This window comes from Typopeltis vanoorti, chromosome 1, assembly GCF_054136105.1.
Source record: "Typopeltis vanoorti isolate ZY-2024b chromosome 1, IOZ_Tvanoo_1.0, whole genome shotgun sequence".
NCBI classification, from domain to species: Eukaryota; Metazoa; Arthropoda; class Arachnida; order Uropygi; family Thelyphonidae; genus Typopeltis; species Typopeltis vanoorti.
Genome location: NC_143549.1, coordinates 136,532,511 through 136,558,776, shown reverse-complemented (window position 1 = coordinate 136,558,776; position 26,266 = coordinate 136,532,511). Strand labels below are relative to the sequence as shown.

At 35.5% G+C, this 26,266-nt stretch overlaps 1 protein-coding gene across 1 annotated transcript in view; it reads right to left on the bottom strand.

Moving 5' to 3' along the window:
• The window catches only part of kuz (zinc-dependent metalloprotease kuz), a 258,645-nt gene that overhangs the window by 47,361 nt on the left and 185,018 nt on the right, over positions 1–26,266 (bottom strand). The window contains exon 11 of the mRNA XM_090399403.1: positions 4,506–4,699. Within this exon, the coding sequence (XP_090255529.1) occupies positions 4,506–4,699 (194 nt within the window). The remainder of the gene's footprint in view (positions 1–4,505; positions 4,700–26,266) is intronic.

The window sequence follows — 26,266 nt, the reverse complement described above, 5'->3', positions numbered from 1 at the left end:
GAGATTTATATGACCATAACATGTGTGGGGATAATGCAGATACTAATATCACAGGGAAGGTTGTTGAACTTATGCTCAACAGTAATAATCCATACTCTTAAAAAGAGGATACTATACATTTTTATATATGCTTACTCACACATTCACTGCCAATGACAAAAATATGCTCACCTTCCCTCTTCATACCTTTAAGATAGAAACTGATAACTTATACATGAGTGATCATTTTTCCCATGACATCCACTCCTTTTATATGGGAAACTACATATGCCATCATGGATATTACAATGAAAAATAGAGTGAGGAGGTCAACCATTTGACCTTGACTCCCTTAACAGAATTTGATTGAGTAAGAGTCAGCTTGTCACTTATTAGTAATGCAGTGAACCACATTATAGGGTGCATAAAAGAAGCTTTCACAACTGCAGTACCTAAAATATCTAGATGGCCCTTCTTCAAGTCTCTCCATAGTAGGCAAATCCTACTATGGAGAGACATCCACTTAGAAAAACATGCTCGATCTGCTATTACCACTACAGACAGTAAGGGCTGACAACCTCCACTCTAGTTACCACTCAGAGAATCAAATAAAAAACCATGGCAATTATGAACAATAAAGGCTCTTCTTAGAATATGCAACTACACTAAAAATCCAAGAAAACATCAATGCAGGTGTCTGAAGTTTTCCAAATAAAGAAAAGAAAAACATAAAGGTCTTCATCCCATCCAACAACCAAGAAAGCACCTTGAAAGGAACTCTCAAACCATTAGTGGCGATGTTTCCCAATTCCTTTATGTTTGCTGATAACAGTACAGTTTTGTATGGTGCCATATCTAATAAAGGCAATGGTAAGAAGTAGAACTGAAACTGTAAGAAATGGCAGGAAACAGAACAAACAAAATCATGGAGAATAACAAAGACGATTATAGGAATTAAACATGAGGAATACAAAACAACACCATGAAAAAGTACAAATGCAAATGATAATGGGAGACATATCAAAGAAACAACTAGGAGTATGAAATAATAAAAATGAAAATACAGAATTAATGGTTTAAATTTTGAAATGTTCTCTTAGGGAAAATTAATGTTACTTAGCTGAAATCTTCATAATGAACTAAACATGTGCAGACTGTACCAATGAAATTAATAATTTAGCTCCAAATATCAAAATAGTTATTTTTATCTTTATAGATAAAGCTTTCAAATATAAAATGATCTCCCAATCACACAAGATTCATAAATTTTACTTAAACTTCAAAATAAAGAAATGCTATATGTTGCATGATACTTCTAAGAACCATATCAATTTATGCCAGCCTATCCATCATTTGACTCTGCTCAATTAGGAAGATGACTTGTTCACACTACCTGCTGTGCCATTCCCTTAAGCTGACTAAATGCAGTCTAGAATGTTCATCACTTGTATCCTCTCCTTCCTTCTTATAATTAGAGGTGACCTATTATAAAGCTGCCTGACTGTACCCATTTAGTTAATCATTAAGATTTGAAGTCTTCTTCTTCAACCTTCTAGTTCTGTCCACTGCTGGATGAAGGTCTCCCCCCATGATTTTCCAGAGCACTCGGTTTTTGGTCTCCACTCTGTTGTTTTTCTAGTCCATCGCCAGTCACTGCATCTGGCAATATGGCCAGCCCATCTCCACTTAGCTTGTTTAATGTATTTTACAATATCCATGACACCTGTTTGAGATCTTATCCAGGTATTTGTCTTCCTATCTCTTGATATTATTTTTAGCATACTTCTCTCCATGTGCGATATTGTGTTATTCTCAGTTTTTTGTTTAGGGCTTCTGTTAAAGTCCATGTTTCTCCTCCATATGTTAGGACAGGAAGTATGCACTGGTCGAAAGCTTTCCTTTTTAGACTCATAGGGATGTCACTTCTGAATTTTTCTCTCATTTTCCCATAAGCCATCCATCCAAGGTGAATGCTTCGTTCAATCTCTTTTCTTTGGCAATCCTCAAAGGATAACAATTGGCCCAAATATACATATGAAGTAACTTGTTTTTTTCATGGTTTCCAACTTTGACAGTTCTATGGTTTATGTATTGATTCATCATTATTTTTATTTTTTCTCTATTTATTTTTAATCCAATTACTCTGGAGGCTTCATTTAGCTGATTTAGCCTTTCTTCCAGATCTTTAGGATTATCTGCTATTATCATCATCAAATTCCTGACATGTACCCTCAAGGGGGTGTATAGGATATGATAGTACTACATGAAATATTTACATCATTATTAATTTCCTACCTAATTAATTTTCCTCCAAATCAGTCTGTTACCTGTCAAGACTCCAACATTATCAGATCTTATATTTCTATCGTCTAAGGCACTTTGTACCATATCAATCCACCGATATCTTGGTCTTCCTGCCAATCTGGCAGAGAACACTTGTTTTGCCAATCTTTCCTTGCCCATTCTGTTTAAGTGACCATACCATCTGAGATTAGCTCTGCTATTAGGACAACATCATCTGCAAATTTCAGATGATGCAGCCTTTCTCCATTTATGTTTATTCCTTCTGTTTCCCAATCAAGGCTTCTAAAGACTTCCTCTAGTGCAGCTGTAAATATTTTTGGAGATATGGTGTCGCCTTGCCAGATACCTTTTTGTATTGGGAACTTTTCACTGTTTTATATAATTTAATTACAGAAGTTGCATTATTGTAAATATGTTTTAGTGTTTCAATATACAGTTTCTCAGTTCCCATGGTTTAAAGTGTTCTTAGTGTTGTAGATGTTTTAACTGAATCAAATGCTTTATCGTAGTCTATATAGGCCAAACAAAAAGGTTTATTGTATTCAACTGATTTTTCAATGAGCTGTCTTAATTGTGAATATGGTCCAAAGTGTTGTAATTCTTTCTAAATCCAGCTTGTTCACATGATTGCATTCCCTCTAGTTTAGATTTTATTCTATTATTTATAATTTTTGTGTAGACTTCATATATGGTGGGGAGTAGGCTTATAGGTCTGTAGTTTTTAATTTCTTCCTTATTGCCCTTTTTAAAAATTAATATTAGAAGTGAATTGTTCCAATTTTTTAGAATTTTTCTCTGTTTTAGGCATTTATTAAAGAGTTTAGTCAGCGGTTTTATAATAGCGCTTCTGCACAATTTTAAGAAGTCTACCATAATTCCTTCTTCTCCTGGGGCTTTTCCATTCTTCATTTCCTGAAGTGCAATTTCCACTTCACCTTGTAAGATCTCAGGGGCATCGTGTTCTTCCTCACTCAAGTTATCCATAGATGAGTCTCGGTCTTTGTCTTCATAGAGTTCAGTATAAAATTCCTGAAATCTTTTGATTGCATCTCTATATCCCTTAAAAAAAAACAAAAAAAGATTTGAGGTAAGTGATATTAATTTAAGCTTATGCTACACTTCAGCATGTAAACCTACATTCTGCATCTTCATACTCTTCTAGTTCTTTCTAATGTTTCCATTTTTTTTTTACCTTTACTTGTAGTAAAGGTGGACCAAGCTCTCATCACTCCTTGTCTCAGTATCTCCCATAATGCAAAGCACATCTCCTTGCAGACATGTATAATACTATGCATTAAGGGAAGGGCCCCTACCCAGACCTGTTTTGACCTTTATTAAGGTCTCGTCAGTGGGAGGCAGACCCAGAAATGGTGATACTAAGGCAGAAGTAATGGAGAGGTCATATTTACTTATACGAGTTTCCAAAAGGTGTACCATCTTATTATTAATTTACTCTGGATTTAGAGAAAGATGTTGGAAGTTTATATTCCAGTTGGTTAGACTATAATAAATACTATACTATAATTTACTACGAGTTGCCTCAGTCCTGAAGATACTTCAGGCACAAACTTTGCTTGCTTACACTTGGATAAAGGACTAAACTAAAGTTATTATAGTCTAACCAAGTGGAAAATAAACTTCCAACATTCATGCTGGTTAAGTGTTCTGTTGTCAATTTCCCAATATTTTCTGTGTTCAATTTGCTACCATTTCCTTTGTTATTCCCAGTGATTTTCTTTTGTTGTATTTCCTGCCATTTCTGTTGTTTCATGGGAATGGACTGAATGGGAGACCCCCCCCCCCACTCCCATTCACTATAGCAAACCTTACATTATAACAAGTCTATTATATGGTAAGAGATCACCATATAATAGACTTATTATAATGTTATAACTTTTAATAAGCAAGAACACCATCTTGCTTATTAAAGGCTTGAAGTGCCTTGAAAGAAAGTTCCATGTTTGGTCTCCAGAACAGAGCTTCTGAATTATTTAACACTTAGCCTAACCATAATAATAACGAACTAGAGGTTTACAGCCTTTCGTGGGTGAGATTTACAAACAAATAAAAAAAAAGAAAAAAGAATGCAATGTTATTCTTTAGCATTCTATTTCAATCCTATATAAACCAGAATATAAAGATCCCCACTCCACCATATTATTTATATCACTGATTCCATAAAATTATTTTTTAAATATAAAACTTGCAATCAACAAACTTACCTTTGTTCTGACAGGCTACTTCACACATTTCCTCTGGTTTTGCTCCATGAGAATCTGTAAGAAAACACTCCTCCATTTCATATTTCTGACATATGGATCCAATACATTCCCCACTCCAGCAAACCTGAGTTCCGTTATTACATTCGGTTTTGTTGGATTTTGGCGTGGGAATTGGGCATTCTGCAGCACGCCCAGTATCAAATAGTTAAAGATCATAATGTTAAATTATGTTACAGTAAATTGGGGATATAGAAATAATCATAACCTACAATATCATTTAAAAGTTTCTATCAAAAAATAAAAAAAAAAAACAACTAGTTTCATCCTACTTGAAAAAGCTTCATCTGCAAATGTACATATAAGAGAACATTAGAAATGTAGTAAATGTCATTATTCTTAATAAGAATTGCTATAGTTTAAAACTTTTTCAGACTTAATGGTACTCTTGGGCATGTGTTTGCCATAGTTGAATTATCAATGAGTTGATAATTCAACTGATAAGTTGTAGATGAAGTAATCATCCAGATGATTAGGGCTAAGTATTATTTCAATGAATTCCAATGTCTTTCTTACAATCTCAGTAACATCAATAACTTCACTATTAATCTAGTTGAAGTGGTTGTCATTTGAAGTTGCAGTTCAGTACACAAATAGAGTTAAGGGCCCAGATTTTGGGAGAAAACCAATGATAGTTAATGATTTAAACTTTTCATCTAGTGCCATCGCACTGTAACCAGGATCCCCCCCCCCCCCAACACTAGGAGGGACCTGGTTACAACCTAGTTTCATTGGCGCACATGGATGGTGTGCCAATGAGACAAGAATATAGCAACCCATATAAGTTGGTTTATGGTAGACAGAAGCTGAATGATATCCATCAGATCTCATATACAAGAGGTTCTCCTTTCCCAACTCAAGGATAATGAGTTGGGAAAGGAGAAACTTGTTTGTGTTTGATTTAAAAGCGTGTATATCCTATTCCTTGGGAAACACCTAAGGGTAAGAATGTTCTGCAATACATCAGTGGCAGGGATGAAAGAAGAGAAAAAGAAACTTGTTCTGTGGGGTTTGAGTTGTACTGTGAAGGAATGTTGGGTGGCAACACTGAACATTTCAATGGATTTATTACTGAGTTGGGGACTTATTGATGCTATTTTATATGAACTTTTGCCATGGAAATAATTATAGAACACACTTATTGCAGAAACCAAATGTCTGTGCAAAAGTGAGTGGAGCGAGTTGGTAAGAGATGAGTTATTAATCAATCTAACTGCCCCCTTCTGTATCGAGTCAAGCATTTTGAGGGAGCTCTTAGAGGCTCCACCTCAAATGTAAGAACAGTATTCAACAGCTGGGTGAATTAAGAGCTGTTCGGAGGTGAAGTCCTATTTTTTTTGGAAGCTGAGGAGGCAATGGCTGTGATGTGTTTATGCCAGGAGAGGCTTGATGTCAGGATGATTTCAAGAGAAATCACATCTTGTCTAGAAATTTGATTGTTGTCAAGAATAATACTGGAAGAAAATGTTTTTTTTTTTCTGTGGAAATAAGAACTGGATTTTGCTAGCATTGAAATGGATGAAGTTATCCAAACCTCATTAGAGGATGGCTTGGAGATCAGAATTGTGGAAGTGGTGGTTGATGTTCTGTATGTTGAGGTGATTTGTGTAGAGTAAGGTTTGTCAAATGAAAGGGGGAGTGCAAAGTGCCATCATCTGCAAAACTGTGTACTGGGTTGGAGGTCAACTGAAGTAGGTGGTTGATATAAAGAAGGAAGATGAGAGAATAAAGACCCATCCACCATCATATGTAACATGTATCCAGTCAGAAAACTGGCAATCCAATTGCAGCAGTCATGGGACAGACCAAATGATGAGAGTTTGGTGAGTGTGCCAGACCTAGTCAAAGGCTTTGGAGATATCAAGTTCAACAACTTGGGATTCACCAAACTTCTTCATCACATTTGTCCAGAGATGGGTGGCATATGTGAGTAGATCTCCTGTTGACCGGCAGCCATACTGGTGGTCATTTATTAGTTGGATGTGTTCACGGTGGTGTAGGAGTTGGGAATTGATGATTCTCTCTGCTATTATAGATAAGACTGAAGTAAATGAGATAGGACAGTAGTTTGATGACAGTGATTTGGCTCCCTCCTTGGGAATGGGTTTAACATAGGCCAATTTCCAGGCTGTGGCCAGTGGAGTAGGAGAGTATGAACTGGTGCACAAATATTCAGGACCCAGGAGACTTTTTTTCGTGTCTAATTTGGACAAGGTATTTCTGATCTCCTTCTGGTGAAAGGATAGTGGTGGCATTGAGTATCACACATCTGGAATGGTTGGAGGGCATTTACTAGAGTCAGTTATGCATGCATTGGAGGCAAAGTATGAAGCCAGGAGACTAGTGTTTTCTGTGGGTAATGCTGCAAGGGGAGGAGTAGCGTTGAACAAAAGTTACAATTGCTTTGGCAAGAGACCAAAAGGCTCGGCTGCTGTTTGGACAAGCTGCAGGTTTCCTGCTTTCTGTTCTTTTAAACTCTCTTTGAAAGAGCACTGATAGATTTCTTGCAGCTATTTCATGCTTGAGTATAAGCACTAAAAAAAGGATAGAGTTCTCGATGTAAACCAGTTGTGGTATGATCGATTTTTCTGTTTGTACAGCCTTGTCACATCTTTTGGAGAACCAAGGCTTAGTTAAGGGATGGTAGTTTAAAGTAATGTGGGAAATGTATGTTTCCATGTCAGTAAGAATTACTTTGGAGATACTTTCAGTGCATATGTTTGGGCTGGAAGGCTAAAAAACAATAGCCCAAATATGAGAATGAGACACAGACATCACAGAGGCTGTCACACTTGGCACTATGATAATGTCAAAACACTTGTATGGTAGTGGCATTTTGGTTGGTACGTGAACAATTTGTGTAAGGTTGTGAGTGATGGCAAATGTTTCATTATCTCTGCCTGCTTGATCTATACAACTGGAAGTGGAAAGCCAATTGGTGTTGTGGAGTATTCTCCTCTCTACATAAATTTGATTAAATCTCTTAGGAGGATGATAAGCAGGACTGGAAAATATCAATGTTTAAGGAGAGAAAGTTAAAGAACTCAGAGTGGTTGGTGGCATTGGGAGAGTAACAGAGACAGGAAATGAATGTGACTGAGTGGGGTAGGGAAATTTTCAACTCAAGAAGCTCAAAGTTGGACAGTTCTAGGGTCCACCCTGGATGCTCTCTGGCATGGTATATCAGAGTGTGGATATATGTACAGATGCCACCCATAATTCAAAAAGTGAGTAATTGGGAAAGCTGAGAGATGCAGTGCTGGGTGGTGGTGAGATTTGGGTCTCTGCCAGGAAGAGTAGGTGGGGTTTGGTAGACTGGCAATGGTAGAGGACACTATTAAGGTTGGAGTTTGAGGCTGCAGATATTGGTGAAATGGACATATAAGGGTTTGTGAAGTATATATTTGACTGCAAGGGTCATGTATGTTTCCTATGCAATTTGATGTGATTGTCTTAAAAAAAAGTATTCTCCTCTCTACATAAATTTGATTCAACTGTATATTATTAATTTTATGTAGAAAAGAAATCAGCTCCAATTCAGTGCCAATGCAGATAGCATAAATGCAATTTACATACTATAGCCAGAGAGAAGGTTTAGGTTTGATAGTTGAAATTCTTTCTTCATGGCATTCTAAAAATAAATAAAAATTAGCCAAATTTGGTGATAGAGGTGAGCTCCTTGAAGTTCCTATTCAACCTGTTTGTAAAGTTTCTTTCCAGATGAAATATCCAGAAGTGATTGTAAATACATGTGCTATGATTAGTAGAGATCTTGCCAACTAAATAAACTAAACAAATTATATAAGAGCAAGTCTACTGACCAAGCAAATATATATAACTAAAAAATCTCAGAACATACCAGGCAAGGTTTCCTAGAATCGATGGCACACCCACACTACATAAAATTAATTGTTCTCTTAAATCTATTGTTGATTCCATAGGCAGTTTTTCCCATAAGAAATCTTTTTATCTACCTTTGGCATCTGCCTAACTGATCAGTTTCTTTGAGAAAATTGTATTCTTTTTCATAAATGTTTTTCTAATACTGAGACATCAGAATTTTTACTCCAAGAATTTCCACCTAAATTAATTTTTATTCAAATTTAGGAACATTTCTAGATATTTCATCTGAAATATCTAGATTCATTTTGCAAACAGGTTGAAGGAACTGCAATGGGATCACCACTATATTAAATTTAGCATCTTTTATTTAGAATACCTACCTAACTTGAAGAAAGAATCTGACATCTCGACCCCCCCCCCTCTCTCTGGATACACTATGTAGATATTTTTGCTATTTGGAGTGGCACTGAAGTGAAGCTTCATTGCTTTCTACATAAAATTTACTACCTGAAATCAAATTTACTTTAGAGAAAAGATCATCAGGAGGATTGTGTATCTGATAAAGAACCTGATCGATTACTTTCTTCTGCATGGCATTTCAAAAAATATGGAATTAAAAATCTTTCATATCTAAAGAACATAAAATTTACACACAGAGGAACCGGGAAACTATCAAAAATGACCCATTAAATGGTTATAACTCAAAAATTACAAGTCAACTCATTGACATTTCTCTCAAGATTCTCCAAGGGAGGAATAAGTCTGCATAACTTCTATTCCTTATATTAAAGCTGTTCCTGAACATGTGGTAAACATTAGAAATTCTAACTCACTACCATCTAGAAGTAAACCAAACAAATCGATAATCATTTACCTGGTGTTTATCAAGTTACATGTTCCTGCAATTTGTGTTATTTTAGTCAAACAGGAGGTTCGGTGAAATAAAAAAGTCCTTCAGAATACCAGTCATATCCAATTTTAACACCCCAACTGGCCATGACCTATAGACATCCAGCTAAATCTGGATACGATTCTGTAACACTCGTTGAATAACATCCATAAGAAGTGCAATTTGACCTTACTATTTCATAGACCTTGGCCGGTAGGGATTAAACCTCAAATCTGGTCTGGCTCAATATGGAAACACCACCACTAGCCAGGGGATCTAATGAGATAACACCAAACTTTAACATAACTGCACTTATAAATTTGAAAGTTTATTCAAAGAAAGTGATGAAGCTTTACAATTTTTATTTTCTATTTTGAGTTTGGAAATTGTTATCCTCAACTGAATTAAGTAAATTTTTAACACACACACACACACACTTTATTCTAGTTACTACGTGTGACTGCATGTTAGAAGGATTCTATTGTAATGCATGTGGTGTTCAAATTTCTATTATTGTTCTTCACCTCACTGATGTTTTACAATACATGAAACAAAATATGTAATTTAACTGTAGCATGTGTTTTGTATAAATATTTATTCCCAGATTTGTGTACTCTGAAGCTTGGAAATAATTCTAAGCTAATACAAAAATTAGATGACTGTGGATTAGTATTTCAATCTGACAAAAATATATTGGATGATATATCATTCAAAATCTCTTTGAATGATATATCATCCAAAGATTTTCAGTGATTTTCCATCCATGACATGTAAAATCACTAAATACATTATAAGTATTAATCACCCCTAGAGTATTCTCCATCTCTCGGTGAAAGGTTAAAAGAATAGTTCTTAATACCCAGGTTCAGCTGACCAGACAAAAGAACTTAAGTATACCTATGATAATTATTTCACAATACTTATCTACAAATAATTTCTCATGTTTTAGAGAACATCATAATTCCTTGGATAATGATGATAATCCAAGGAAAGATCTGTATACATTGAAGAAGAAGATTGTCTTCTGAATACACAAGTTTTTCATGCATAAATAAATTATTTCATAACATTTATGTCAGTAAAACTTGGACATCAAAAATGTATCTTCCTTTACAGGCCTTCCACTGATAACAAACATAACAATAAACTTTCTGCATTTAAAAAAAAAAGCCACTACTTTATGCACACCCACCCACTTATCTCCAGACGAGAAGACAGGCTTCAAAATCCTACAGCACATGACTGGAGACGTGGACTAATGAAGAGACTTCATTGAAGCACTGTTTACCAAAAGATTTTGTTTAAAAAGAAATGATACGTGCTTTTTTTTTTGTATAGGAGTGTTACCAAAGAGTAATTGAAACCATCAGTTGTATACAGCTGATGATTAAATTCATCTAATAATTTTTAAATGTAAAATTAAATTCATTTTCTCAACAGCATTATTAATAGTATTTACATTATTACAGTACCAACTTCCTACTATAAGCAATTTTCTTCCAGTTTAATCTGTTATTTCTTAGATCTCCAATACTGATAGGTCTAATATTTCAGCTGTCTAAGGCACTAATAGTTACATCATTATATCTAAATTGAAGTGAAGTCTTCTCTGTCTATTTCCTGATACGAATATTGCTTTGCTAACTTTTCCTCTCTCAATCTGATTAATTGATCTTACCATCTAAGATTAGTTCTGCTCACACCTCCTTCAATGATGATAATGTCAAGATTCTATCTGATATCTTCATTTAAAATATTACTCTGTCACATGTCACCTGTTCACACTAACCTAATTTTCTCATTACTTCTATATGTGCTCTTCAGTTATCTATTTCTAACTCACCTCTCGTTTGAACCCTGTATACCATTACTTGGGTGTTTTGGCTAATTTCTTTCTTATTCTATATATATATATATATTATTTAATTGGCTTCCCCATCAGACCAGCTTTGTTTATTCTAGTATCTCATAGCATCACCAAACTGTATGTGCAATTTATATCAATACGGAATACAACTGTCTTTTAGGTCCTAACTACCAGTTCTAACTGTTCATTCATTATCTATGTAGATATCCCACACTCCACAGAATGAAGACTGGATACTCTATATTGCTTACAGAAACTATGAGCAGATGTCCTAATATTTGGCTCAATAATAATAATAATAATAACAATAAACTTCAGATAGAAAATAACATTTAAACTAAAATACAAAGAATGCATAACAGATTATTTAATGCACTGATCGCCACGCATTTTTCCTACATTCTGAAACGGCATCATCATTTCCCATGAAACAAAGTGCTCTCAATTTCTCTGCAGAATAAAACTAACTCATAGAAAAAATCCAGCTGGCTTCTGCACAAAAAAGAAAAATTGACCAGACACGTTCCTCACTATGTCATAATAAATGCATCTTCTTATACTTTATTTCAGTCAAAGAAGAATTTGTTATTGAGATATTTTAATTTTGCCTTAACTCCTCACAATATCTCCAAAATAGATATCACAGCAAGTCTGGAAAAGAGATTATGAGGATTACCAGGAAATTCAGCTAACTTCTCCACATTCAAACTGCCTTTTAAAAAATTACAGTGGAACAATAACAACACTGTGGCCATTAAAGGAGATAACACCTACACTGCTCTACATTCAGATCCCAGTTAGTGTACACATAATGACCAATGACCTCAAAAAGAAGCTTGTCAACTAGCTGGAAGACACAAAGTAATGTCTTACTTCAAAACAGCCTTTAGTTCCAAGAAGCTATGGAGTGCTAAGATTCATAAATGAGAGGCAACTTTGAGACCCCCACTGTAGATACCAGAAATTCACCCATCTCAAATGTGACAAAATATCTGTCTTAACTGATGGTACCACACAGAAGTAGAAGTCATAGCTACACTTCACTGAGAGAATGAAAGATATGGTAAAGAACCATCGAACATTTTAGCAAGTGAAGATGTTAACAACCTATTCTGACAGGGAAGACATTACCCATGGATATTCTTTGAGAGCCTTTCTGAATACTACTGCCCTGTTCAGGTGCTGCTTAGAAAACTCCCCAAAATACTGTTAGTATATTCTCTCCAAAAATATATAATTCCTGTCATATTTCACTTTATCAATGTAGCTACAAACTTTTTTTTTGTTTGTTTTGTTTTTGCCTGTGTAGCTCAGTGGATGTGGCGTTTGCACACCACCGCGCTAGGCCGCACGAAGGAAGTCTTGGTTTCGAGTCTAGTCGGCGACTAGAGGAAATTTTTCTAAGCCTTTTTTCGACCGGTTCCCGAGTTAGTCGATCTCTGGCACGGGCAAGCAGGTTTTTCCTCCCGGAAACTCGGGTTTTTCGTCCTGTAAACTCAAGAAAATCGACCGTAGAACCCACATTATTTCAGATATTAAATATATTGTGTTAGGGTTAGAGACCACGAGATGGCGGCACATTTGAGCCGTCTCTCTTCACTGCGTACCGCTTAATTAGTGATAGCTTTGGGCCATCTGTCTCTGATTGGGTACCAGTGGAGATTGAACTGCCCACTCAGTCTCCAAAAGTTAGATAGGGCTAAATGGCCTCGCCTACTCCCGTATATACGGGAATAAAAAGGCGTTAGCTGATTTTTTTTTTTTTTTTTTTGTTTTTGTAAAGGAACCAGAACTGAATTATCTTACAGTTGCCATATGTATATACACCATCTATGAGATATGTGAGATAACTTAGGAGTTATCTTGCATTTTGACTCCTGAAGAAATATTAGTTCATACCTTAGTAAGTACAAGAATATCCTGATATAGTATGCTGCTTACTTACTTACTTGTTGGAAGTTTTTCCACTTGGTTATACTATAAATTAAAGAAACCAAGAAATTATATGATTGGTTTAATCCTTTATCAAAGTGTAAGCAAACAAAGTTTGCACCTGAAACATAATCAGGACTGGTGCAACTCGTATATAGAAGTTAATGACATCACATCACTTGCCTAAACATCACATAACGCAAAGTACATATCCTTATGAGTATGTATAATGATATGCATTATGGGAAAGGTCACTACACAGACTGGTTTTGACCTTTACTGAGGTCTTGCCAGTGGGAGCCAGACCCCGAGGTGATACTAAGCTTGAAGTAATGTTGAAGTCATATTTTGATATATGAGTAGCCAAAAAGTGTCGCACCTTATTATTAAATTACTCTACATTAGAGATGGTTTGACATGTTGACCATTTAGTTTCCAAATGCTCAACATGTCAAATGGCTAAAGGGTTGGACATGAATACAATAACATAAACAGAAACTTTAAATAATTCTTACCTGCTTGGGAGGGAGACAGGGAAGAAGTCCATATGTCAATTTTGCGAGCACATTTACCAATCCAAATTTTTGAAGATGAGATTTTCATCATCAAAATTGCTCACATGTACCCTCAAGGATTGTACAGAATATCATCACAGTACTACATGAAAAACTTATATAATTACTAACTTCCTATCAACAATTTTCCTCCAAATTAATCTGTTATCTGTCAAGACTCAAACATTATCAGATCTGATATTCTCTGCCATCTAAGGCACTTTTTACTGTATCAATCGACTTACAGTTTGGTCTTCGTCTGAGTCTTTTTCCTGTCAACCTAGCAGAGAACATTTCTTTTGCTAATCTTTCCTCTCACATTCTATTTAAGTGACCATAAAACGTGAGATTAGCTCTGCTAATACTGAATGATAACAATGGCAATCATCATCATCATAATCAAATTCCTGCCATGTACCCTGAAAGGAGTGTACAGGATATGACAGTACTACATGAAAAATTTACATCATTACTAACATCTTATCTACAATTTTCCTTCAAATCAGTCTGTTACTTGTCAAGACTCCAACATTATCAGATCTTATATTTATATCATCTAAGGCACTTTGTACAGTAATAATCCACCTATATTTTGGTCTTCCTCTGAGTTGTTTTCCTGCCAATCTGACAGAGAACACTTGTTTTGTTAGTCTTTCCTCGCCCATTCTGATAGGAATGCATTAGCAAAGGTAACCACCTGAGATTACCTTTGCTAATGCATTCCTGGATGCTGACAATGTCAATATCATCTGTTCAACACCTCTAATCTTTCTCAGGACTCTGATATCTGCGATCTCTAGTCTTTGGTCAAGTGTTTTACTTCTGACCTATTCTCAGATCCATAAGTTCAAAATGGTTTAAACACTGTCTTGTATACAGCTAATTTAGCGTTCCGACTAATTTCTCTCTTATTCCATATGAATTTATTCAGTTGACTTCCCACCATACCAGCTTTGCTGATTCTGTTGTCTATTTGCATATTTAATTTACCATCTTCACTAAAAATCTTACCTAGCTAGTTGAAATGTTTTACTTGTTCCACGAGTTCTCCATTCACAACACAGTTAACATTTTCAATGATTCTGCCTATTTTCATTCTCTTTGTCATTTTATTGCTGACCTTCATACCATATCTATTACAACAGTTATTCAATTTAGTCAGGGAATCTTGCAGACTTGTAACGGATTTATTTAGAAGTATAACATCATCCGCATAAAGCTGACATTAACATCTCCAATTTTGATATCATGTTTAACACCACTTTCCTACATAATGTGATCCATACAGATAACGAATAACAGCGGGGATAATGTACATCCTTGTCTCATGCCAGATTTAACATTAAACCATCTTCCTGTACTTCCTTCAATTCTAACTGCTGACTTACAACTCAAATAAAGACTAAGTATAGCTTGATATAATGCCCCATTGACACCATATAACTGTAGCATATTGAATAGCTTCTCTCTTGGCACCTATGCCTTTTCCAGATCATCAAAACTTAAATACAGATCTTTGTTATATTCCCATGCTTTCTCAACTATTTGTCGTAAAGTGAAGATGTGATTCTCACAGCCACTATTGGGCCTGAATCCAGCTTCTTCACCAAGTTTCAACCGTTTCACAAGTACACTTGCATACATCTTGCCAGGACCATTCAGTAGGGAAATACATCTGTAATTCTCACATTCAGTTTTATTTCACTTTTAATATATGGGTACTATGACATCTCTACTCCACTCATCGGGAATTCATCCCTCAGTCCAGCCTTTCTGAACTATGCAGTGCAGCCACTGTAAGACTCTTATACCAACGTACTTCAGCATTTCTGGTCGAATATCATCTACTCCTGCTGCCTTTCCACATTTGAAGCCTTTGATGGCTTTTTTACTTCAAGTATGGATATGTATTCCTGACTGCATGCCTCGTCAGTGTTTTTTACCACTGTGCTGTCATCACTGCTTGTTTCATTTAGCAGTTTTTCAAAGTAATTACTCTATACTTCAAGGATATTGTTTTCTCCCGTTTTCATGTCACCTTTATCATCTCTAACTCCTTTTACAGCACCCTTTCCTCCATTCTTAAACTTCTTCAACAACCTCCAGAATATTTTGCCACCTTGTTGATATTTATTTTCTATATTCTTGCCAAAGTCCTCACATGACTTCTGTTTAGCTAGTTTTACAGTGTTTAGCTTTCTTACATTTGTCTCTGTATTCTCTAAGAGCACAATCTGACTTATTTGTCAAGAACTTTTAATATGCGTTTTTCTTTTCCTTTACTGCCTCTTTTAACTTCCTGTGTCCACCAGGGAGTTCTGATTTTTCTATCCTTGCAGACAACCTCACCACATGCCTCTATGGCTGAATCAGTGTTTTCTTCAAGGCTTGCCACTGAATCTTCAAGGTTTGGTTGCTGTTCTCAAACAGTTTCATATTTTCTTCAATAATCTGTGTGTATTTTAGTCTTCAGTTCACATCTGAGAGCTGCTCAACTTTTATTCGCTTTAAAACTTTCTTACTTGTTATTCTTTTCAATATGAAATTCAATTTTATCCTGCTCAAGACTAAATATCACTTCCAATTTCAAATCCTCTGTATACTCTGGTGTCCTGCACCAGGGAGAAAACATCGCTATCAACAATAACATAGTCAACGAGACTTTTCTTATCCTTGTTTCCTCTTTCCATGTGAATTTGTGCACATTTTTATGTTGGAACATGGTGTTAGTAATAACCAGTTCATGTCCTGAGCAGAAATCCAACAGGAATTTGTAATTATTATTAGCTTTGCTCTTTTCTCCAGATTTTCCCAAAATATTTTTGTATGTCTGACAATCATTTCCTACTCTGCTATTTAGATCCCCAATAAGGACCAACTTTTCCTTTTTCATTGTTTCAGTTGCTTTCTCTAAAGTCTCAAAAATTCGTTCACTTCTACCTTAGTAGAACCTTCTTTGGGACCACAGGCACAAATAAATCTCATTATCCAGTTTCCCATTCTCATATTTGCCTACATCACTCTACTTGAGACTGTGTGCCATTCAAGAAGATTAGCCTTGTATTTAGTGTTGAATAGTATGTTGAATAATATGCTATTCTTCTTTTCCTTGATTGTTATTGCCTGAATATAACATTTTGATGATGAGAAATCTGTTATGCTCACCTAAGGACCACAACTTTTTCAACGAACATCCTGGAGTTTACAACATCCCATGTTCTTATTGCTTTAATTACATAGGACAAACTTAACAATGGCAAGTTCTTTCCTAATATCCTTGTTTTTAATATGATATTGCCATTGATGCCATCTGTTCATGCCCCTAATCTTTCTCAGGACTCTCAATATCTGTGGTCTCTAACCTTTGGTCAAGTGTTTTATTTGTAACCCAGCTCTCAGATCGATAAGTTAAAATTGGTTTGAAAACTGTCTTGTATGTAGCTAATTTAGTGCTTTAACTCATTTCTCTCGTATTCCATATAAATTTATTCAGCTGACTTCCTATCATACCAGCTTTTTGGATTCTGTTGTCGATTTCCATATTTCCCATCTTCACTAAAAATCGTGCCAAAGTAGCTGAAATGTTTAAATTGTTCCACAGGTTCCCCATTCACAACACAATTGACATTTTCAAATGTTTCTGCCTATTTTCATTGTCTTTGTCTTTTTAATGCTGACCTTCACCATATCTATTACAACAGTTATTCCATTTAGTCAGGGAATCTTGCAAATTTGTAGCAGATTTATTTAGAAGTATAACATCGTCCGCATAAAGCAAAGAGCTGACATTAACATCTCCAATTCTGATATCATGTTTAATACCACTTTCCTTCATAATGTGATCCATAGAGATAATGAATAACAGAGGGGATAACGTACATTCTTGCCTGACACCAGATTTAATATTAAACCACCTTCCTGTACTTCCTTCAATTCTAACTGCTGACTTACAACTCAAATAAAGATTAAGTATTGCGTGATATAATGCTCCACTGACACCGTATAACTGTAGCTTTTTGAATAACTTTTCTCCTGGCACCTTGTCCTATGCCTTTTGCAGATCTACAAAACTTAAATACAGATCTTTGTTATATTCCCACGATTTTTCAACCATTTGTCGTAACGTGAAAATCTGATCATGACAGCCTCTATTTGGCTTGAATTCAGCTTGTTCTTCACCAATATTCCCTTCCACAATCATTCTTGACCCGTTTCTCAAGTATACTTGCATAAATCTTACTAGGAACAGTCAGTATGGAAATACCTCTGTAACTCTCACATTCAGTTTTATTTCCCTTTTTATATATGGGTACTATGAGAACTCTACTCCAATTATCTGGAATTCATCCCTCTGTCCAGGCCTTCTGAACTATAAACTGCAGCCACTGCAAGACTTTTATACCTCCATACTTGAGCATTTCTGGTCGAATATCATACTCCTGCTGCCTTTCCACATTTCAAGTCTTTGATGCCTTTTTCTACTTCAAGTATGGATGTGTATTCCAGATTGCATGCCTGTGCAATTTTTTTTTTTTTTTTACCACTGTGCTGTAACTGCTTGTTTCATTTAGTAATTTTTTGAAGTAATTACTCTGCAGCACATCAAGCATATCTTTTTCTCCAGTTTTCATGTGACCTTTTCATCTCTAATTCTTTTTGCATCACTCTTTCCTCCATTTCTGAGCTTTTTCAACAGCTCCAAAATATTTCGCCACCTTCCTGATATTTATTTTCTATGTTTTTACCAAAGTCTTCCCATGGCTTTTGTTTTGCTAGTTTTACACGGTGCTCAGCTTTCTTACATTTGCTTCTGTATTCTCTAAGAGCACAAGCTGACTTATTTGCCAGGAACTTTTGAGATGCTTTTTTCTTTTCCTTCACTGCCTCTTTATTTTCCTGCACCACCATGGAGTTCTGATTTTTCTATCTTTGCAAACAACCTCACCACATGCCTATTTGGCTGATTGGTTCCTGATCTCAACCTTTCATTTTTTTTTTTTTTGAATAATGTTTATTTTAGTCTACAGTTCATATCTGAGAGCTACTCAACTTTTATTTGCTTTAACCACGTTGCCGTCAATATGGATAAAATACATCACGCCTCTACACTTCATATCCATCACATATTTCAATGTAATATCAATGGTATTACAATTTTGATATTCACTTCGCATCCATGGTAACCTGGACGGATATATATACGCTTCGACTGGGTGGTTAAAACTTTCTTGCATGTTCTTCTTTTCAATATGAAATTGAATTTTATCCCGCTGAAGACTAAATGGTGATCACTTCCAAGTGAGATTTTCTAAACTAGTTTTGAAAGAGACAATCACATCCTTTTAGTAAATGAGAGCCTACAAGGGTAAGTGATATAGCAAGCTGTTTTGCATGAATGACTTATAAAAAGACTTGTCACTAGTGGATAAAGATGTGTTTGGGGATTACCGGATTTGTTAATTTTGTTGGTGACATATTCAAAGTGCAGACAAAATATTACAATCACCACACTAATGGCATGTAGACCACTTGCTACCAGGACTACTGTTATGCAGTGGAGCATGTGCTCTGTAACATGTTTGAACATTGTAGATGTGGTGTTTTTCATCGTCAAAGTTGCTTCCAATACATCTGCAAGCAGATGTGTTAGGGGGAGAAGGATTCAGTGCTGGATCTGTTATCATGTAATCCTCTTCCATGGAATTTAAATCCATCTAATTGGTAGTTATACCTGCTTACACTGTTATGTTCCAAGAACTCACTTTTGAGTGATACTGATAACATGACATGGTACATTATCCTGCTGAAACTTGCTTGTACCATTTGGGAAGACGAGTCATCGTAAAGGGTTGTACCAGATAAGCCACAATGGACAGGTAATTTGTAGTTGTAATATGTCCTTTTAATAAACGAGAGCCAATGACTACAAGGGCAAGTGATATAGCCAGCTGTTTTGTATGAATGACTTATAAAAAGACATAGCGTTCCATGAAATTCTCAAGAAAACATCCTCCATACCATAATGCTGCCACCTCCTGACTGTCTCTGTGGGAATATGACATCAGGGTGAGTCCTCTCTCTCTCTCTAAAGTTTATTGCCTAACCCTGGAATTGAGATTCATTCAAAAGACATTTTTTAGTCTTCAATGGTCGGCTTTTTCTACCTCAGGTATTGATATCTACTCCTGTTTGCATTCCTCTTGAAAATTTCTGCTACTGTTTATTTTGCTTAACAGTCTTTCAACATAATTATTCCAGACAGCTAGGATATTATCTTCACTTTTCATTTCACCTTTATCATCTTTGATTCTTTTTATACTCTTTCCCATTTCTAAGCTTTTTCAATAGCCTCCATAACATTTTGCCACCTTCCTGATACTTATTTTCTATATTCTTCTATTACGTCTATATTCTTAACAAAGTCTTCCTATGATTTTTGTTTAGCTGCTTTCACACATAGCTTAGCTCGCTTACATTTTTCTATGTATTTTAGGGCTTCTGCCAATTCTGAAACATGGCTGTACAATCTGGGAAGATGCGTCATCATGAAGGGATGCACCAGATAAGCCACAATGGACAGGTAATTTGTAGTTGTAAGTGAACTCCAAGAAATTTTCAAGAAATATCATTCTATATTTATTCAAATCCTCCATACCATAATGTTGCCACTTCATGACTGTTTCTGTTGGAATATGACATCAGGGAGAGGCCTCTCTAGGAACTTCTGGTGTGCTTTCTTTTTTGCCACAACTACTTCTTTAAATTCTTGTGTTCACCATTGTGCATTTTTATTTTTCTATCCTAGCAGACAACTTCACAACATGCCTCCTTAGCTGAATTAATCAATGTTTTCTTCAGAGCTGCCAATGAGACTCTAAGGCTTGGTTCTTGTTTTCGAACTGTTTCATTCTTTTTTTTTTTTTCAATAATGTTTGTATAGTTGAGGTACAGTTTACATTTAAAAGTTATTCAACTTTAATTATTTTTTACATACCATTCTTTTCAATGGGATATTCATTTTTATCCTACTTAAAACTTAGTGACGTCACTTCCAGTTTCAAATCTTCTATATAACTCTTATATCCTGAAATAGCATGAAGATATCACTATCAACAATGACATAGTAAATAAGGCTTTTCTTCTTTTTTGTGTCTTCTCTCCACCTGAACATGTGCACATCTTTATGTTGGAACATAACGTTAGTAATTGCGAGTAGAAGTCCAGAAGATACCACTATCATTCACTTTGCCTTTTCCTCCAAATTTTTTTAAAATGTTCTTATGCCTGATGGGAAATCATTTTCATCAGGCATATTCAACAAGGACCAACTTTTCCTTTTTCAATGTATCAAGCTGCCTGCTCTAATAACTCAAACAATTCCTCCAATTCATTCATAGGAGAACCTTTTCATCTTCATGTTTGGTGTTAGTGTTATTACTTGAATATAAATATCCTTTATTGTGGCGAAATTAATTGTGGCAATCCCTTGATATATGCGGCAAGAGTTTTGATTAACATGCCTTTAACCCTGAGGAGCTCGCAGCTGATCTGATAGATACAAGCAAAATGCTTAATATAAATATTCTCACACAATTCAGTGTATAGCTTGGAGGTCATGAATAGCTGTGCATTCATATGTTACGAGTGATATTACGCACTGTTTTTTGCTGTCAGTTTGGTTTAACACATGTTATGTAAAGGTTTGTGATATCTGACAGTAAATGTTATCCGAGAGATACCACGACCTCTGATGTCAGTATGGTATGGCTTAGTTTTTTATTTTTTTTATTCTTTGTTCAATAATTTTTAGATTGTAACTGAAAATAAACCATCATGTATTACAATAGAGAGCCAAAGACTTATCATACATGTCCTCTAGAAGATGTGCTTTACGTTTATGGAAAATACTAAGCAAAAGTGATCTGGAGTTTACTCCACCTTTACTATAGTTGCCCATAAGGTTGGTTATGCTTGCATCTGCTGAAACTTTTAGTTTCTATATATTCAGCACGAAACTCTTGTAGTTTCTATATTCGACTATGAAATAACGTTGGATTCAATATCCACTTAATTTGTGCCATCATGTATTATATTTGCAGTTTTTTTTCTTTATGTTTTATTGCTTTTTTTGCCCGCTCTTGATAACCTCTTTTGATAAAAAATTGCAGTAAATAATGTAGGTACAAGTATTCATTAAACATTTACTTTGCATTCATTTTTTATCTTTCCTAAAAGAGTACCATATAAAATGAACTATTAGTATAGTAATCAATCAGGGATGAATTGTACTTTTTACCATTGATTATTAGATTTGATTAATGCAATTTTGATATACGCAGTAACATCGAGGGATACCTGTACTTATTATTTAGTAAAATCTCATCTTTTTTTTATCTTCTTTGTCTCAGTAATGCCAATTATGTATACAGGGTACTTTTTCAGTTCTGCAAGTTCAATTTCTTTTCCATTGATAATACTATTATATTGATGGTTCCTATCTTCAGTTCTTCTGATGCTGAGTTTGTTCCAATAGCACTTTTCACTGTTTCACCTAGTTTCCTAACAAAACAGCAGAGACCTTGTTTAACTGGGCAACATCTCAGCTAGCATGAAATTTCATCATGTTGTAATGCCATCATATGTATTGTTTGTGATTTAAGCCAATAGAAAGAGACTATTTGGTCAGCTGTCTCAAACTGCTAGTCTATCTTCATTCATTCAGGACTCAGTTGATACTTACTAATGGGATGCACTACATGAAGGTGAGGATTGACATTAGGTCATAAGCTCCAGTCAGTTCTCCACATTCCTTATAGGTAAAGTGGAGATCGCCTCCCAGTTATTTAGCTTTAGCCCTTAAGCAACCCCTAAGAAAAACTTTTCTTAACTGATTCTCCTTCTAGGCTGAGATGACTACTCTTAATCTCTAGTGGAATGCCCTCTCCTCAGTCATTCACAACCTCATTCTACTTTGACACAACAACAATGTAAAGAAAAGATCTCTGAAAAATGGTCAGACTACTGTTTCTATTCTCCAGATTCTGATACTTGTTGTGACACTGCCAAAGAAATTATTCTTGTTGTATCTTTCCCAGTTTGTTCAAAATTCTTACTTAGTCCATATCCAAGTCATGGTTTTCCAAAACGTGTACCAGGGCAGTCCAAGTATTACAGTCTATCATAAGTAGCTTGAGACAAAAACTCCTGCTCCATTCACAACCTAATAATGAAGCCTGGAACACTTGCAAAATCATTAAAAGAACTTAGCCTTTTCTACATTGAGCCCATTGAAAGGGCTAAATGTAGAAAATTTGCCGTCTGTGTGCCAGTTTCAGTCATGATTTCTGGTCCCTTGCAAAAGCTGTTGGTTGCAATTTCTGTCTCACCAGAGTACAGTAATGAAGCATTTAAATATAAAGACTGACTTTGTGACATCAATCTTCTCACCAAACTTTGCATAAATGAACGAGGCAAATCACCACCTCCTTTACCCAGAACAATGCATGATGCAATGTTCCAGAAGAGGTAATTTGCATTGCTCAAGAAGAATCTTGAGCAACCTGGATAACCAAAAGGCTTCTGGTCCTGATGGGATATCAACAATTATGTTCAAGAGATACACTCCTGAACTAACATCTATTCTCTATTATCCTTATACCATATTATACTCTGCTGGAATTCACCTTATAGCATGGAAGTAAGTCCAGCCAATTCCAAAATAAATAATAAAAAAAAAGGTGATGCTGTTCACAATCAAACTACTGACCTACAGCTCTCACTTCAGTGCTGTCTAAAGTAATGGAGAAGGTCACAGGCAGTCAGCCTCTTCAACACATGGAGCAGTGTGAATTAATTAGTGACCACTAATATGGATTTCTCAAATTAAGATTTACAGCTCCTTTCCATCACTTTTGGATACATGCCACTGGTTTGGGAAAAAAACCTCATGATGCTTCACTTCATTTTTTAAAGACATTTGATAGGATTAGGTGCATTGGGGACTTCTCAGAAAACTGCCATTTTAAGACATACTTTTTTTCCCTTTGTACTTTGACTATAACTTTCATTTCAAGTTTTTCAGTGCATGTAATAGTGGAGGGTGTTCCTTCCTCAGATTTTTCAATCAATGCAGGTCTCTGTAATTTCACCTACTCTCATCCTCAATTAAATGACCTACTCACTAACCTTATATACCCAATCTGCAGTTTTGATGATAATAGCACGCTTACTTATCCTACTCATTTGACAAACCCTACAATATTTATACATCGCAATCATTTACAGTAAGTGTCCCTAACAACAATCTCCACATGATTCTGCAATGACACAATAATAACCTAGCCACTTTCGATACAACCAAAAAGTTCTCACCCCTCAAAAAAAAAAAAAAAAAAAAAAAAAAAAAAAAAAATATATATATATATATATATATATACCCTATGTCCAAAAAGAAACCGAACTTTTCGAAAATAGAAGAAACTAGTGGTGCCACCTCTTATATCCTTTTGTTGTCGAAAGTGGCAACCTTCATTAGTGTTAGGTCAACTGTTTATGACATTTGTTTCATTAGAAACAGAGTTATAGTGCCAAGAGTGACAGTGTGTTTTGATGAACAGTCAGAAAATGAGTTTCGAACAGAGAGCTGCGATTGACTTTTGTGTTAAACTTGGTAAAAGTTTTGCCGAAACACATCAAATACTTCAAAAAGCATACGGTGATGAATGCTTATCCTTTACTCAAGTTTACGAGTGGTTTAAGCGATTTCAAAGTGGTCGCAAGACGCTTGAGGGCAACGAAAAGCCGGGAAGTCAAAAAAACAGACTGAGTAAAGTTAACATCCAAAAAGTGAGCGATTTTTTCAAAGAAAACCCAAAATCGTCCATGAGTTTGATTGACGGTGAATTGGGGATTCCAAAATCAACTGTGCACAACATTTTCACCGAAAATTTGGGCCTTCGCAAATTGAAGTCACCATTTGTTCCTTACAAGTTGGTGACGACCAAAAAATGTATCGAACTGAATACTGCAGGGACCTCATTAAAACTGCTCATAATGTTTGATCGTTTCAAACTTCCTTGAAACGATCATTACTGGAGACGAAATGTTGTGTTTTGAGTATGAGCCTGAAACAAAGTGCCAGAGTGCTGAGCGGAGACCACCAGAAAAGGGACATCCAAAAAGTGTCACTTGGAGAATTCAAAAGTAAAGACAATGCTGATTTGTTTCTATGATTCCAGGAGCATTATCCACAAAGAATTTATTCTGCCTGGCCAAACAATCAATGCTGAGTTTTATCTCGAAGTTTTGAAGCAATCGATAGCAAGAATTCATCGCGTACGGCATGAATATCATGATGCAGGCAGCTGGTCACTTTTGCACAATAATGCACCACCTCATCATGAAGATTATTTTCTTGATCATAAATTAGTAAATAATAATATTTTTTTGGTTTACCGATCAAGTGTTGATCAATTTTATTAACTGAACCAACTAGTTTCGCCACACTTGTGTGGCGAAACTAGTTGGTTCAGTTAATAAAATTGATCAACACTTGATCGGTAAACCAAAAAAATTATTTACTAATGCACCATCTCATCGTTCGAACATTTTGAGACAGTTTTTGAGCAAAAACCAAGTTTGTGTGTTGGATCACCCACAGTATTCACCTGATTTAGCACCCTGTGACTTCTTTCTCCCCCCCCCCAACTTCATTTGCCGATGAAAGGAAAGCGATATGACACCATTGAAAACGTTCAAGCGGCAGCAACCATGACCCTCAACAGTATCCCAAAAACCAATATAAAAAAACTCATTTAATGAATTAATTAACCATGCCAAACGCTGTATTGAAGCTGAGGGAGAGTCTTGATTGAAATAAATGATTTGAATAATTATAATTGGCCTGTGTTTTATTTTCTATCAAAAGTTCAGTTTCTTTTTGGACAGAGGGTGTATATATACACACACTTCTTCCCTTACCTTTGATAATGTTCGACTTACCAGTTAAGACCAAATCTCTCCTCTCAGACTGATTCTTGCTTGTAACTTTCTACCTCACCTCTATAGAAACCTCAGCTTCCAAAAAAAATTGTTATTCCTTATTATTCATCTGTCCAGATACTCGATCTCTATAAAAACCTCAAATCTGACAACCATGGAAAACTAATCTCACATTTAAGGTGATGCACCTAAACTCTGTCTAAAAATTCTTGATCAGAAGAGAGCAGACCAGTTGACAGTATCTTTCTCATAGATGTTAGTTTCTGCAATGCGATACCTTCTACAGACACTTCCATGGGCACAATTCAACAGAACTGGCATCCATCATTTCCTCCAGATATAATATTATACAATTAGTGTGAGAAGACCACTATTCTGTTTATATAAAGTGACCTGTAAAAAGTACTATGTTTGGTTTCTAGAATAGATGGTAAATGTACACATTTACCACCTTTCCTTGGTGGGAATTTGTATTCAAAAAATGGATGATTCTTCATAAAAATGTAAGTTTCATCTGTTTATGTTTCTGTGATTATCAATAGCAAAACCACTGGGTAATTTAAAACACCTCTTGTAAGAAAAAATTGCAATGTCTTTATCATAGCAACATCAACATCAA